General features: G+C 49.6%; 1 protein-coding gene across 1 annotated transcript in view; it reads left to right on the top strand.

Moving 5' to 3' along the window:
* Positions 1-9,785, top strand: part of LOC111141612 (solute carrier family 13 member 3) — a 60,279-nt gene extending 50,494 nt beyond the window's left edge. The window contains exons 11-13 of the mRNA XM_022494305.1: positions 3,387-3,548; positions 5,926-6,063; positions 9,142-9,785. Of these exons, the coding sequence (XP_022350013.1) occupies positions 3,387-3,548; positions 5,926-6,063; positions 9,142-9,318 (477 nt within the window). The 3' untranslated portion in view covers positions 9,319-9,785. The remainder of the gene's footprint in view (positions 1-3,386; positions 3,549-5,925; positions 6,064-9,141) is intronic.
* The last annotated feature ends 6,639 nt before the right edge of the window (positions 9,786-16,424 follow it).

A 16,424-nucleotide genomic window follows, 5' to 3' on the forward strand; every position in this document is an offset into this window, starting at 1 on the left:
TGAAGGTGATGATGGTGGTGATGGTGGTGATGGTGGTGATGGTGATGATGGTGGTGATGGTGATGGTGATTATGGTGGTGATGATGGTGATGATGAAGGTGATGATGGTGGTGATGGTGGTGATGGTGATGATGGTGGTGATGGTGATGGTGGTGATGGTGGTGATGGTGATGATGGTGGTGATGGTGATCGTGATTATGGTGGTGATGATGGTGATGATGATTGCCATTATCATTTTATTGGAAAGGTAGCCTAATGAAGTAAGAGCTAGATTATAAGCTCAAAATTCTAACCCTAGGACAAGTCATTTCATTTATTCAGGCCAGCCACCACCTCTTTTTGCCTCAGTTTCTTCAGCCATAAAATGGGAGATAATTTTACAACTCACCTCATGGAGTTGTTACAGGGATAAAATAAGTTATATTAGCCAAGTCTTTAGAATAGTGCCCAGTGCAGAGTAAACTCTGTATGAAGTGCTTGTCAGATAAGAATAGTGAATCCTATTCCGTGCTTACTATGTTTTGCATGCATTTGTTTCATCCTGACCACAACTCCCCGTAGAAACCAAGGAACAGAGATGTTCCTCAATTTGTCCAAAGTCACACAGCTTATAAGCAGTACGGTGGTCTGAATGTTGACACATGCACATGAAGTCCTCTCGTTTTTCTTTCCTTGAACCAAATTCACTGGCTCTCTCCCTAGGAATTATTATACAGAGTTGTATACACACAGCCGAGCCTACTGTGTTTGATGAGGCTCTTAAAGTTGTCAAGCCTCTCCCCTCCCATCCTGCAGTGGGGCCTCAGGCATTTCTTGACATCTTTGAGGGCCATAAGAAACACAGTTTGACAACCAACACACTGGGCAATTTCTGAGTGTTTTTCCAACTCTGGCATCTTGACTTGTAATGATGGCTGGCACATGTTGGGGGTTCACCATGTACTGGGTCATTTTCCAACTGCTTTTGTAGATTTGCTCCTTTTCTCCCAATAATAACCTTCTGAGATAGGCACTGTTATATTTGCATTTACAGATGAGGAAACTGAGGCGCAGAGAGGTTAAGTTACTTGTCCAGAATGACACAGCTAGGAAGGATTAACATGAGGAATAATCCTAAGCTGACTTTGGGGCCCTTTCTCTTCATCCTCTGGCCACATGGCATCTCACCTTGCCTGTTGCTGGTTCTAGAGTCCCTGGAACAATGTGGGACCATGTGTTTCCAAGGAAATGGGGTTTCTAATACCTAAGGGAATGGGAAAGGGCAGGGGAAGCCCTTGGGAGTCCCCAAGAGAACCCCAGGCATCCAGGGGTTCTCTCCCCTGAAGCTGCCAGACCTCCCTGTGGTTGCAGAAGCTGAGCCAAGGACCCGAGTGTGCTGGGACGTTGGTTGGAAGCCCGCCACCCAGAGTTGGCTTCTCATTCATCCGAGTCATTAATATTCCTTCTCTCCAGCCTCTCTCCCTTAAATCACACACAACTGCCATCAGTCTCTTAGCCAGACCTGTGGCCTCTGGGAAAAACCAGTGGCCCCGTTTTCCCCTTGAAGGGTTCCCTGGTCAGGGAAGGTCTGGGGCATTGACTCTGCCATGTGCTATCATTTCTAGGCTATCAGACAAAAAGCAGCATCTAAATTTTACAAAGAATCTTCTAGGGAAAAATATCTTTAAGCATTTATTATTCATTCCTTGGAGATAACTTTTAAGTCAATTCTGGGCACAAGTGTAGTATTTTTTTTAAGATTTTATTTATTTATTTGACAGAGAGAGACACAGTGAGAGAGGGAACATAAGCAGGGGGTAGAGGGGGGAGGGAGGCGGCCTTCCTGCCAAGCAGCGAGGCCGATGCAGGTCTCGATCCCAGGACCCTGGGATTGTGACCTGAGGCGAAGGCAGAGGCTTTAACCCACTGAGCCACCCAGGTGCCCCCAAGTGTAGTATTTTATTTATGTAAAAACATAAAAACAGTATGCTGTGTTCTAGAATCCATTATGAAATTTTAAGTTCTAGATAAGCAGTAAATTTTCCATCAAATATAAAAGAAATGTATACAGTTTCTTTGAAAAACCCAAGTGTATGATATCAAAGGATACTGGGTTGCTAAAACGGCTATGGTAAGCACACACTTGATTTAAATACTCCTACGTAGAGTAACTCCTGCAGAAGTCAGTGGAGAGGGCAACGATGGTAATTCTGCAACACTGAGGGCAGAGGTGGAGTCCGGAGCCAGGGAGGGGACGATCTAACCTGTCCTTTCTCTGTCCTGGAGGGTGTTATCGGCTCTGGCCATCACCATTCTTCATGACAGACTGCTGTGTCCAGAGGATGGTGCCCAAGTGATAGGGAACTTTGCAGGACCATGTTTGCTTACAGAATTACATAGCCCTGGGGAGCCCGGGTGGCTCAGTCGGTTAAGCATCTGCCTTCAGCTCAGGTCATGATCCCGGGGTCCTGGGATCGAGCCCCATGCTGGGCTCCACACTCAGCGGAGAGTCTGCTTCTCCTTCTGCCTCTCCACCTCCCCCTGCCCCCCACCCATGCTTGCGTTCTCTCTTTCTTGGTCGCTCTTTCTCTTTCTCAAATAAATACATACAATCTTAAAAAAAAGAGAGAGAGAGAAAGAGAGAGAGAGAAGTACATGCCCTTGAATGTGAAAGACATCTCAGATTATGACTTTTGGGGACCGTAGGCAAGTCACAAAAACTCACCAGGCTCAGTTTCCTCATCTGTGACACAGAGACAAATGTCTACCTTCCAGGAAGGCTGGGAGGGGTTTACGAGGAAATGGCGTGCAGGTACCAAGCAAACTGTAAAGCCTCAGGGATGATGATTCTTATGCTAAAATGAGTAATAATACAATATTATGTTATCATCGTAATGATTGGCCTTATTACTCACAAATATCTCTATTGGGTAATCATTTTGTTAGGGCTGCATTTAACATATATCTGATACAGGTTTTATAGATAGATGGTAGATGGGATATCTTGCATATATCATTACATAATGATCAGACTACTAATGAATGTTTTGCATACATGATCGTGTTAATATTTTTGTCATTCATCACCATCCACGGAGGGTCCCGTTTTCCCCTCTCACTTCAGTTGGAGCTTAGCAGGGGGCTAGAGACAAATGGATTATTTGGGGATCCAGGAGTTAGGTCCTAGAGTTGGAGTAGAGAGCAGCTCCAGAAGCAGAGAGACTGATGTCCATCGGCTGGAAGGTGTAGACTTGGACCTGTTGCTGACCCTCTCTGAGTCTCAGTGTCCATGGTAGTCACTGTTGTCACCACGGGGGTCCATCCTAACCTCCCTCCCAGACCCAGCCCTCGGGGATGGTGGCTGTGGCTGCGCAAGGGTGTGAACAGATGTTCCACATGCCCCGCAGGAGTCAGGGCTATCTGCGTGGATCGGTGGGCAGCTGCACCCACTGGAGAACGTGCCCCCCGCCCTGGCCGTGCTGCTCATCACCGTCGTCATCGCCTTCTTCACCGAGTTTGCCAGCAACACGGCCACGATCATCATCTTCCTGCCAGTGCTGGCAGAGCTGGTGAGAGTCTTGGGGCAGGAGTGTGTGTGTTGGGGGTAACTTCAGAAATCTGTCCCCTGCCACGAGGAGCTCCATCCCAGCTACAGAGGCCTTTGTTCTCTTCCAAAATGCATGCAGGTGTCAGACCCTGATTCTTTTTTCTTCTTTAAGAAAGGCACAGAGTAAATACTTAAGAAGCGTACCAACTTTTCTTCCTTAGAGACTTTTCTAGGAAAATATAAATTTTCAAATGTGGGTTAAGATGAAGTAGGAAATCTGAGCAGACAAATAACCACAGAAGAAATTCTAACGGTAGGCGAAGTTCTAAGCTCCCTCAAAAGAAGGGTTTCTCAGCACTGTTGGCATTTGGGGCCAAAGAATGGTCTGTTGTGTGGGGGGGCTGTCCTGTAGGTGGTGAACCGCTCAGCAGCATGCTTGCCTCTATCCATGAGGTAGCAGTAGCACTGACCTAAATAGTGACAATCAAAAATGTCTCCAGACATTGGCAAATGTCCCCTGGTAGGGGAAACAAAACCGTCCCCCGTTGAGAACCGCTGCCCTAAAAATCACCAGCCAGTCCTCGGAGGGTCAGCTAGGAGAGAACTAGCAAGCCTGCAAAGACAACTAGCTCCCACCTTACTCACAGTACTTCAGAGCACAGAATAATGGAGAAAGTCGTTCAATCCAGGGATAAGGTGAACAAAACCCAGACACCAAAACCAAAGAAGGACAGCCAAGGCAGTGGGGGAAGTCACAACCCCATCTCCCACATAAACAAAGATGCAAATAGCAAAATAAATCCAGGACCATGGGACTAGAACGATGTGTCGTGATCAAATCGAGTTTGTGTTCGGAATTTCAAAACCGGTGAACGCTACAAGCAATCAGCAGAGTTTTCTATTTAAATAGATTAAAGAAGACCAAGCCATATGATTCTCTTAATAGACTCCAGAACTGATCTTATTAAATCAGTGTGGCGACTACACGCTTCGTGTGTTGTCGGTGATAGACCAGACACACGTCTCTGAGCTGCCTTGTTTTGGGTTTTAGTTGGCTTATTTTTGCATGAATTTGTAATGGTGCTCACACTGTGTTACACACAGAGATGTACTTCACCCTTTTTCAGTGACTGGAGGATATTCTGGTGCGAGTGGATAGCGGTGGGTCTATCGAAGATCTCTACAGAGGGACACATAGGTCGCTTCCAGCCTTTGCTGTGATCCCACAATGGCACCCTTGACCTTTCCTTGTCTGGGAACCTTTGATTCCATCTAGATCCATGCATAGACATGACCCCTGGATTGAAAAGCATGTGCTTCTCTAATTCTGTTAGATGTGGGCAAATTGTCCTCCAGAGTGAGCTCTCCATTTCACACCCCCACCCGTAGACTCCCCCGGATCTGAGGGATCCGATGATTGAGAGAGATGGGGGTGCTGTGGGGTGACGGGGAGGAGAAGGGTGGACCCAGCCAGGTCTGTTGGGGCAAATTTTGCTGGAGAAGACACTAGTGAATGACACAGTGTCCTAAACGGTCCTTATCACCCAAACCAAAAACGTTTTGCATGTCAGGGGGTGAATTTAGCCCTTTTTGAGAAAAATGTATATGCTTTGGGTTATCAAAATTCCCTCGAGGGGCCAAAAAATGCCCTATCTTAAATACGATAGTAGAGAGGAGACCAACAGGCATTGTAGATGAATATGTCGTTTGGGCAAGGTGACGAGCCAGCTACGGAATGAGGCCAACACACAGACGCATTTGAGTCTTAGAAGTTGGGAAATGCTTATCAGTCGATGCTATCTCGACCTCTCTGTGCCTCCAAAAACTGGTGAGGCCCCCACTAAATGTGGCTAGGGACTGGCTGTGGGGACTGCTCGGCTGAGGGAAGGACCAGGCAGGGGACCGGGTGTGTTAGAGCTGTGGTTCTTGGCACCAACCTCATCTAGAAACTTGTGAGGAATGCAGGCTCCTTGGGCCGCCCCAGACCTGCTGAATCAGAAACTCTGGGGGAAGTGGGGCCAGCAAGTTGGGTCTTAGCAAGTCCTCCCGGTCTGACGATGTGCTCTCAGTGTGGAGAAGGTTCTAGAAAAATCTCCCCCGCCCAAGCTTGCAGCCCCCAGAATGTCACTAACCTGGGGGAATATCTTTTCCATGTGTCCCTTGGTTTGGGTTCTCTTCTTGTCTGTCTCTGCTCTTGTCCGTGGATCTGCGTTTCTGGCTGCATGTCTGTTTGTGTGGCTGCATGTCTGTCCGCTGTGATTGGTCTCTGCTGCCATAACGTTGTCATAACGTCTCTTTCCGTCTCTGTGTCTGTGGCTTTCGACCATCTCCATCTGTTGTGGTGGCGCCTCTCCGCTGCCCTGTCGTGGTCGTCCCCTCCCCCACCGCACCCGTACCAGTCCATCCGTCTGAGAGTGCACCCCCTGTATTTGATGATCCCCGGCACGGTCGGCTGCTCCTACGCCTTCATGCTCCCGGTCTCGACGCCCCCCAACTCCATTGCCTTTGCCTCCGGACACCTGCTGGTCAAAGACATGGTGAGTCGGGGCTCATCCTAGCAGAGGCCTGAGATGGGGGTGGCCGGCAGGGGCTGGGCGAGACGCCGTGGCGGGGACCCGGGCTCCCGCTCCTCCACCTGCCCCTCCAGTCTCTGAATAAGTCATCTGGAGTGGGACCAGGAATATCTAGGTTCATTTCAGCAAACACTCTGGGTCGATTCTTAGGCTTAGACAATTTCAGGAAACACTGTCTGAATGATGACTTTCCAGAGTCTGCTTCGGGGACAAGGGACTTCCTTCTCTCTCGGGGCACTGCTCTCTTTTCTTACTTGTTCAGCCAACTGCTCCGTGCCTGGAATCTGTAGGAGAGAGGGGAAGCAGGCTGCACCCCCGGGGGGCAAGGCCGAAGCCAGGGTGGTGGCTTGGCGGGGGTGGTAGGGAGATCCACCAGTGTGTTTCCTCTCCCCTCGCTACCCTGCTGACCCCTCTCCTCCTTCCCTCCCTCCCGCCTCCCGCCTCCCGCTGCCACTTCCCCTCCACTGGCAGCCTGGGAACACTCAGGGAATGCAAATCCTAAACTGGTACAAGGGAGGAGGGTGATATGCTTAAACCAATTCCGGGTCCAGTCTCTCCAGACGCAGAGACTCTGGCAGGATAAACCGGGAGGGGAAGGGAGGAGAGGGGCTAGGCAAGAGTGAGAGGCAGAAAGAGGTCACAGAGCAAACAAGAGAGCAGGAGGAGGCTGGGGTGCCTGGAGCTCAGTTGGGAGGATGAGGCCAGAGGACTGGGGGAGGGGTGCCGAGGGGCAGGGCACAGACCGAACCTTACGCAGCCCACAGTGGAGGACTCTGGAGGGATTTGAGCGGGGTCATTGATGCAGGTAGTTGGGTCCGGGAGCCCAGGGGAACTTCCCACAGGACCAGCCAAGGGACCCCTGGCTTCATGCAGGACAGAAATCAAACGTGAGCCAGAGAAAGTGAAAACAGAGTTTATTGAATAGCACGAGTGGTAGACAGAATCACAGACCGAGTGACAGAGAGACTCAGAGACAAGAGAACGAGTCTCAACGTTGCTTGGGGTTGGAGTTTACATTGGAACATCTTTGTGCCTTTAGGAATCCTCCGTTGGGTCCCATCAGAGGGAGAGTCGGGGACTCTAGATGCTCTTCCACAAATCACTGGAGGTGCGGCCCGGAGGCCAGCATCAGCGGGGGCTTTGCTGGGAGCTGATGTCCTGGCATGTGTCTGGGATCTGGCTCTTCTTGGATGTTATCAGGTGTTTGGGGGCTAGGACAGAACTCAGAGAATGATTCACTTTCTTGCTTCCCCCTTGAAGTGGGAACAGAGCTTCTTCAACTATTTCAGAGGCCAAGTATGGAACATGAGTAAATGGGACCGGCAGGAAAACAGCCATGAGGGAGCCTTTCTAGAATGTTGTCACTTCTGCTTCCCGACTTTGCGGGGACGAGGTTTGACTCCTGCCTTTCTGAGGTCACTCTGGCGGCAGGGTGGAGGGGGGCTGAGTGTGAAACAGAGAGGCTTAGGGAAAGGGGCCAGAGGGCAGAGACCAGACCTAACAGCCATCCTGAGAATGAGGAGACCATGAGAGAAATGGAGAGACATCCGAGGGGCACAAGGGGGCACAAAGGGGCACACCTGTCAGAGCCGCCCACCTGTCTGGAGCCGCGTGCCCACCTGCAGGCTCTGCTCCTGAGAGGGATGGCCTAGGTTGTCCACCGTGATGAATGTGGGACAGAGCAGGCACTTGGAGCCAGGCTCCCAGGAGCCCAGCCCTCCTCCCAGCCACCCCAAGATTTGGCCAGTCCCCTTCCAATTCTCCAATGTTGCCAGGGCTTGAAGACCTTCCGAGAGCAGAGGCAGGACAACATAACGCCATTGGACCTTGTCACTGGGTGTACTCCCTTCACCACTGATGCCCTTTCTGTGAGCCATCTGTGCAATATGGATATAACGGTTCTCCTAAATCAACTTGTTTTTTTTTTTTAAGATTTTTATTTATTTATTTGACAGAGAGCACAAGTAGGGGGAGCAGCAGGCAGAGGGAGAGGGAGAAGCAGGCTCCTTGCTGAGCAGGGAGCCGGATGTGGGGCTTGGTCTCAGGACTCTGGAATCATGACCCGAGCCAAAGGCAGACACTTAACCGACTGAGCCACCCAGTTGCCCCTCAACTTACATTTTTAAAAACACTTTAAGTAAGACTATTTTAAGAGAAGAGTTTCTGACACATCTGGATATGGAAAACTGGTACTGTATGCCATAAAGGTAAGTCTAAAAATAAAGGCAAAGACAAAAAAGCAAAATAATTACATTCACCCTGAAAACGATTTGCCTAGAGAAAGTTCTGAAGCCCTGCTTGCTCAAGAGGGCAATTGGCAAGGAAGAGAGAAGCATTAAGGGCACGATAGCACCTAAGGGAGCCTTTCTCTGGGAGGAATAGATTTTAAAGAGGGAGACTGAAAAGAGAGTGAATGACTCCCTCACCGCACAGTTCACAGCTGAGTAATGCTAAGGTCGAACGACCGGAAATCCTGGATGAGAAACAGAGATTTTCAGCCCCGGGTTGGAATGAATGGCACAAGAGGTTAGCTCAGGGGAAAAAGCAAGTGGGCAGACTTGTTCTAGCTACTTAAAAAGGTCAAAATGTCCTTGAGACAAATTCTTCCCAACAAAGAAGTATAGCCTTCAGTAGACATGGAAGGTGGATAGGTGTGAGCATGTATGAGTGTGTGTGTGTGTGTGTGTGTGTGTGTGTGTTGTGTGTGAGTGTGTATGTGTGTTATTGATCAAACCAGATTATTTTCAAGCTGTGTGATGTGGATAAGCCAACTTCTCTGAGCCCCATGTTCCTCTTCTGTAAAGCGGAAGTAATAATAATCACCCTTCGAGGGTGTCATAGGGATGGCACCTGAGGGGCTGGCTAGGGTAGCGTCAGGGTGGGAGGGTCTTGGGCACCCAGCAGCCTGGATCCCTGTCCTGGCACCATCACTTCCCGGCTGGGAGATCTTGAGTGAATGCGTTCCTGACTCTGAGCGTGGGTTTTCCCACCTGTACAATGGGCTCTGAGCTGATCCCTCTCTTCATCTGGGCTCTGTTTCAGGTACGGACAGGCCTCCTGATGAACCTCATGGGTGTCCTGCTGCTCAGCATGGCCATGAATACTTGGGCACAGACCATCTTCCAGCTGGGTGTCTTCCCAGACTGGGCCGACATCCACTCAGCCAACATCACGGCACTGCCATCCGCCTTGGCCAACAACACGTTTCGGACCCTTTGATTTCCCCTCCAGGACTCTGTTCGAGCTGGGCCCTCTCAGAAGGCTTCTGCCATCACCTGCTGCTAGGACTCTACAAGGACGATCTTGAGCAGTTCTTTTCTGTGATTCAGTATGCAGCAAGCAAGGGTGACCTCCAGTGGTCCACTTGGGCCCAAAGGCTCATTTTCTAGGACACGGTCTCCTTCTCTTTCATGGAGGTCAGGGCCCAGACATCTCCCAGATCCGCTGCCAGAGAAATAAGCGCCTTTATCTCTGAGCTGTTATATGGCTAGAATGCAAGAGAGCCCTATCCTAGCAACAGGAAGCAAATCTGGAATATGGCATTTGTCTTAAACTGTTGGAATGGGGGGGCATTGATTCCTATGGGCACCACTAACATCCCCCACGGCCTACCTTAGGTTACCCTCTGGAGAGGTCATCTTGCCTTTAAAGGTCATCTTCCTCAGAGAGGAAGGCTTTTGGGGCCGCAGTGTTCCAGGTGTTCACAGCCGTGGTGTGTCCTGCTCAGTCGGTGCCCATTCTGTGCCCGTTGTTTGAATGTGAGCCCTGCCAGTACACCTTTCAGTCCCTGGAGACAGGGGAGGGACAGATGGCCTCTTGAGGACAGGGAGGCTGTGCCAACCCCCCTTGCTGCACTTCTGGGGGCCCTGGCACACCAGGGGCATTCTAGAAACCCCCAGCTGACATCTCTACCCAAGCTTTTTAGGATTTTTCTGTCTAATCTGAATCAGTTTCACCGTAATTCTGGGGTCAGGCCAAGCCCTACTGTCCTTCCAGAGAGGACTCTCCTACGTGTGGCCCACGGGGGCCTTTGTCGCTGCCCGCTACTCCTGATTCCAGCAGCTGGTCTTTCCTTTCTTATCCATCCCCAGAGGGGTAAATGTGTTTAATTAGCAAAGGCCACGTTTTTCAGGAATGAAGAAAAAAAAAAGAAGATACACTGGGGCCTCATCAAAGGCCAGGGTAAAATTTCTCAGGCAGGCAAAATATCCTACCCTCTTCTGCAGAGGTCAACCGAGATTCTCCTGAGCCAGTGGCTGGTGGGGGGTTTCCTAGATGATTTGATCCCTCCTCGTTTCCAGCAGAAGCACGTGGGTATCCCCAGTGAAGGGCACAGTATCAGGCTCAGCGGGCACTCAAGAAGTGAAGGGATTGGCCCAGCGCTAGCCTGGCACCAGACAGGTGCCCATGGGGCTTCTGGAAGCCTCGTGTCTCCCTTCCTACACATCTGAGGGACCATGATCCCCAAGCAGCAGCCAGAGACTCAGTACGGCACGAGTGAGTCATGGATGTTTCCCTGGGAGCAGCGGAGACGAGAGAGGAGAGGCCCCCACATTGGAGGATGGGCTCTACCTCTTTCCACGTGAGTACTTTAGTAATCAAGTCACAGTTGCAGCCCAGAGGGCTTGGGAGATGCTCTCTTGGAGAACAGGGGACGGGAGAAGTCCATTCACAGAGAAACCCATGGGACTTGTAACCAGATGAATCATGATTTCAAATACTTCTGATTGAAAATGTAATAAAATAAAGAGTGTTAATCAACACTGGGCCTATAGATTATTTGCTTTCTGGGCATAAGAGAGCTTTAGGGCCCCAAATTCCTGAATTGGGGGTTCCATGGAATTGGCCTCCCTGACTTTACTTCTTTACTGCTCTCCCCTCTCCACTCCAGCCATGTGCTTAAACCACCTTGCCTCAGGGCCTTTGCACATGCTGTTTCCTCTACCAAGAACACTTCGCTTCCAATTATGTGCTCGTTTCCTCACTTTATTCAGGTCTGTGCTCAAATGTCACCTCCCTAAATGTCACCTCCCCAGAGGCTCTTCCCTGACCATCTGGTGTAAAATCTTGCCCTCACTACTCTCCATCTCCTTACTCTGCTCTATTTTTCTTCTGAGTGTTTGGCCAGGTCCCTAGATTATGTATTCTATTCTTTATTAACTTTCTCTCCCTCTAGAATACCAGCTTGTCAGAATACAAACTTTATTTTGTTGAGTGCCGTAACTCTGGTACCTAGAATGGTTTCTGGCCCATACCAGGTGGTCAGTAAATATTCAATAAATGAGTCTATACCAGAATTTATAAGAGAGCAATCTTGCCCTCTGATCCGGAGTCTGTCCTATTCATTTCTTCGCTCACTCCTTATTCATTCAACAATATTTATTTAAAACCTGACTATGTGCTCATTCACTGTCCCCGTCCACATGGAACTTACGTGCTAGCTGAGGAAACAGGCAGTGGACAGGTAAATAAGATGACTCTGGGTCATGATATGGGCTAAGAAAAAGATGAAACTAGACAATGTGACAAACTGACTCAGAAGCCACTTCAACCAGGGTGGTCAGGGAGGACTTCTCTGAGGAGGTGGCATTAGACTGAGACCAGAAGGAGTCAGTCATGGGCTCATGGTGGCTTGGGAGGAAGGTGGGTGGCAGGGGTGGTATTTCATTGGAAATATACATGAGACTCTGGTCTGGAATACAAGAGGAACACCCAGAAGTCAGAAAGAACAAACACAAAGCAAAACACCTGTTTGAGTTCCTGTGGCTATACAGAACACAGCAACTTATTGGCCTATGTTTCTGCATTTTAAAATTTTTTTTGAGAGAGAGACTTTGAGTAGGGGAGGGGATACAGAGGGAGAGGGAGAGGGGGGAGAGAGGCTCTTTAGCAGGCTCCACGCCCAGCGCAGAGCCCAACGGGGCTCGATCTCACGACCCTGAGATCATGACCTGAACTGAAATCGAGAGTCAGACACCTTACCCACTGGGCCATCCCAGCGCACCATGTTTCTGCATTTAGACAGAGCTCTGCAGGGATGTTTTTTTTCTCTGCTGTACGTGGTGTGGCCAGGGCCACTCAGCCGGGAGTTTCGCTGGAGCTTAAATGTCACGATGACCATGGAGCCTCCAGACCAGACCATGGAGCCTGTCAGCCCAGACCTCTGAGCCCGACAGTGGGCTTCTCAGAAGGCAAAAAACAGAAGCTACATGATTCCTGAAGGTCTGGGCTTGGGAGTTTAAGAATTCAACCCTGTCACACTCTATTGATCAAAGCAAGTCAAAAGTTGGCCTGGTCCAAGGGGAGGGAACTAGGTTCCACTCCTTCGTGAGGAGAGTAGCATCCGCATACGGAGAGGAAAAGAGGCTTGGCCACTGTCTTTGGAAGACTCCTACTGTGACACCTGCGAGCAGGGTGAGGGTGAGATATGGCTGTGCCATTTTGAAGCAGGGTGTTGAGATGGCCAGAGCTCAGTAAAAAGATGCTTGAACCTACCTGTAATCAGACAAATGCGAGTTCCACCAAGATGCCACAACACGTCAATCCGACCAACGGAAACTAAGCAAGTGGACAAGAAGTGATGGTGGAACGGGAGGAGACTATAACCTCCTACCATCAGCCTGGCAAGCGACACGGCAGTAATTCGGGGAACTTGCTACCTGCATTCCCTGTGGCCCACTTTTCCTACTTCTGGGTTCATATCCCAGCAAAATTGTCCCATGGTCCCAACGGAGGTGATGTAGGAGGATATTCGGGCCACTGCTGTTGGCAGTACCTAGGAGCTGGAGGCCACCTAGGTGACCTTCATGGCGGGGGGGAGGGTGATGGTGTTGAAGTGAAACATGGGGCAGCACACTGTGGGAAACAGCAACCCGCAGAAGTGACGAACAACAGGCTCGTGGAAGGTTTGGATACACAGGTATGTATTCTGGCACATAGATCAGGAAATTACAGAGTCAAGTGGGCAGCAGGACGGAAGCACTGATGATAGATGAAAAACAAGGTGAATAAAAGCCACTGAAAGAGGAGTTCTATGAACCACTTTGGACTCCTGGCTCTACCCATAACAGATCTTAGCAGGTCCTTTAGGTTTTGGACTTTGGAGAGATAAGAGTGCACAGTCAGGGTCTCAGAAGGCAATAGTAAGCACACAGACTAGTCAATCTGAGGACCTCTTAGTAATGGTCTAGGTCCAAGGTGCAGGCAGAGGGCAAGGGAAACCATGAGGGAAACCATGCGGGAAACCATGCGAGTCCTCGGTGGTGGGAGGGAGGAGAACCTCCCAGCCGAGGCTTTGAGGGACAAAAGCCCACATGGGGCTGGCACCTTTACTCCTGGGGCACAGACAGCCCTTGATGACTCGAAAGAGGGAAATTGCCCTGTGTCTTTCTCTACACCCTCCCTCAGCTCTCCTGCTGGCACACTCCATGACCAAACCCAAACTTATCAGTAAGGGTTCTCCAGAGAAACAGAACAAGCAGGATGGAATATATACATATGTATACCCAGGCAAGAGTCCAAAGGCAATCTGCTGGCAGTATTCCCTCTTGCTCAGGGGAAGTCAATCTTTTGTTCTATCTGCACCCTCAACTGATTGGATGAGGCCCACCACATAATGAGGCAACAATCTGACTCACTCAAACTCCATTAATTTAAATGAAACTCTCATTCAAAAACACCCTCACAGAAACTTCCAGAATAATGTTTGACCAAACAGCTGGAGGTTGCAACCCAGCCACGTTGACACAGAAAACTAAACATTGCACCCACAGAAGCCAGAATGCAGGAGAGTCCTTTGAGGCTGCCCAGCCAGGTCTAACCCCAGGGCTCAGGGCAGGAGAAGAGTCGAGACTGGGTCTAGAGGGGCAAAGTGAGGAAACATGGCAGGGAAGGTTTAGACCCAACTGGAGTTTGTAACCTAGTGGTCTCCGGTCAGCATCCAGGGCACAGTCAGGATTTGGGGGCTACCTTTCATGAGTTTTAAACTATTAATTGGAGGCGCCTGGGTGGCTCAGTGGTTAAAGCCTCTGCCTTCGGCTCAGGTCATGATCCCAGGGCCCTGGGATGGAGGCTCACATCAGGCTCTCTGCTCAGTGGGGAGCCTGCCTCCTCCTCCTCTCTCTCTCTGCCTGCCTCTCTGCCTACTTGTGATCTCTGTCAAATAAATAAAAATCTTTAATAAAAAAAACTATTAATTGATTTCTAATATTTTTAAATTCAGAAAATTTCACATTAAAACCTTGATTTGTTGGGGCGCCTGGGTGGCCCAGCGGGTTGAGCCTCTGCCTTCGACTCAGGTCATGGTCTCAAGGTCCTGGGATGGAGTCCCACATCAGGCTCTCTGCTCAGTGGGGAGCCCGCTTCCCTCTCTCTCTCTACCTGCCTCTCTGCCTACTTGCGATCTCTCTCTCTGTCAAATAAATAAATAAAATCTTTTAAAAAAAGATTTAAAAACACCAAAACCTTGATTTGTGCTTCTCTTGGAAAAGAAAAGACCAGAAAGTCTGACAACAGGGGTCCCTATCATTACCTGGCAACAATCGTTTGTAATTGAGTAGTGGTGGTGGGAAAACGCAAACTGATAGGTAAACACTCTTGTTTGCCACAGTCTCCACCCCTCTTTAATGCCTTACACTGACTCTCTTCCGTTTTAAAAACACCAGGTTTTTAAAACTGAGTACAAAAAAATGAAGGTACTATATCCCCTTTATAAATTTTATATTGATTATGTTTTGAGTGGATAATGTTTGGGATATATCAGGCTGAATAAAACTCTTACTGAAAGTTGAATAAAAATTTTATAAAAATAAACTTCCTTTTTTAGTCAGCTACTAGAAAATTTTTAATTATATAGCTCGTATTTAATATATATAGCTCATATTCTGTTTCTACTGGGTAGCATTATCTTTTTCGCAAGATTTTAGCCACCTCTCCGTATTCCCAGGCTGAGTGGATGGTGGCAATATTCTGTGCCCACAGGCTGTAAAATTCAATGACTCCAACATTATCTGAAGCTGATCCTAGATCTGAAGGCTTACCACTTCCTCTTCCTATGCTGTCTTATGGTTCTGAATCCTCCACCCAGAAATTCCCCTCAAAAAGCTGATGCTATTTTGGATGATTCAGAAGACCCTTCCGGATGTGGTGGATTTGAAGCCAGGCCAGCTTTGTGTAGGCAGAGGCAACTGTCTAAATGTGCTGAGAAAAGCCAAAAATAATCTTCTGCTCTTTCCCTTCCTGTGCCACTGAACTCCCAAATCTTACACATTCACCAGAGGCTCAGGCCTGAGCTACCAGGGGCTCCCTTAGGCAGAGCTGTCAGCCCGGGTGGGAGAAAGCGGAGCAGGAGTATTTATGTACTTACTGGGTGCTCTACCTAACTTATTCCACTGAATCCTCAAACAATCCTAAGAGGCAGGTATTAGTCTTTTCGTGAGAGCAGAGCCCACACAAGTTCAGAGAAGGACAGTGTCTCGTCCAAGGTCACACAGCATAGTAAGTGGCAAAGCTGGCGTTCACATACAGATGTACTCCCCCCGGCCCAGAGCCCCCGAGGTTCAGAGGGGCAGCTAGCCAGCTCCCTAGCACCAGCCCTACCAAGGATTCCCGCAGAGGCTGGAAGTTGACGGTCCTCGTGCTGGCTTTGGCCCACAGACTTGTTCCGATTGGCCTGCCCAGAGGTCTTTTTTTTAAATGGGGGCTTTAAAAACTTGGCAACTTTTACATTAAAAAGGGAATGACTGGCATCTTTGGAAAAACTGGAAGGTCTGGTAATGTTGGACCTCTTTTCGAGGGGCTTCAACTCTCACCCAGAGCAGAGTAGAAGCTGTCCTTTTCGAGGGGGTCTCCACGTGGCACTTCATGCTGTTTCTGTGTGGTCTGCTCTGCTCTTTGCCTTAACTGGCTGGCCTCTGCAGGCGCCCAGGTTTCCTGCTCCCCGTCTACTCTGGGTGCTCAGTTCTTTGCAGACTCGGTGTCTGACCTGGCTTCCTGGAGGGGTTTGGGATCTGGGAAAGGATATCAGGCCCTCTGAGGGTCGCAGGTGTGTCTCATTGGATTGTGTGACTGTGAGAATGTCACTTCCCCTCTCTGGGCCACAGAATACCCTCCTTCAGACCTGAGCAAGTGACCCAGGCAACATGTCCTTAAAAGGGAAAGGATGGGGAGTCTGGAACACCACCTAGGTGTTCCCTTCCTCGCTGGGCCATCCGTCCTGCAGGGTGGAGGCCTGGGGGCACAGCAGAAGGCTCCCGGAGGAGGCAGCTTACTGGCAGTGAGAGAGCACAGAGATGCTGGGGTGTAGTGTCTGCTTCCAGATAGGGACC

This window comes from Enhydra lutris, unplaced genomic scaffold (assembly GCF_002288905.1).
Source record: "Enhydra lutris kenyoni isolate GAN:26980312 unplaced genomic scaffold, ASM228890v2 scaffoldscaffold6, whole genome shotgun sequence".
NCBI lineage: Eukaryota > Metazoa > Chordata > Mammalia > Carnivora > Mustelidae > Enhydra > Enhydra lutris.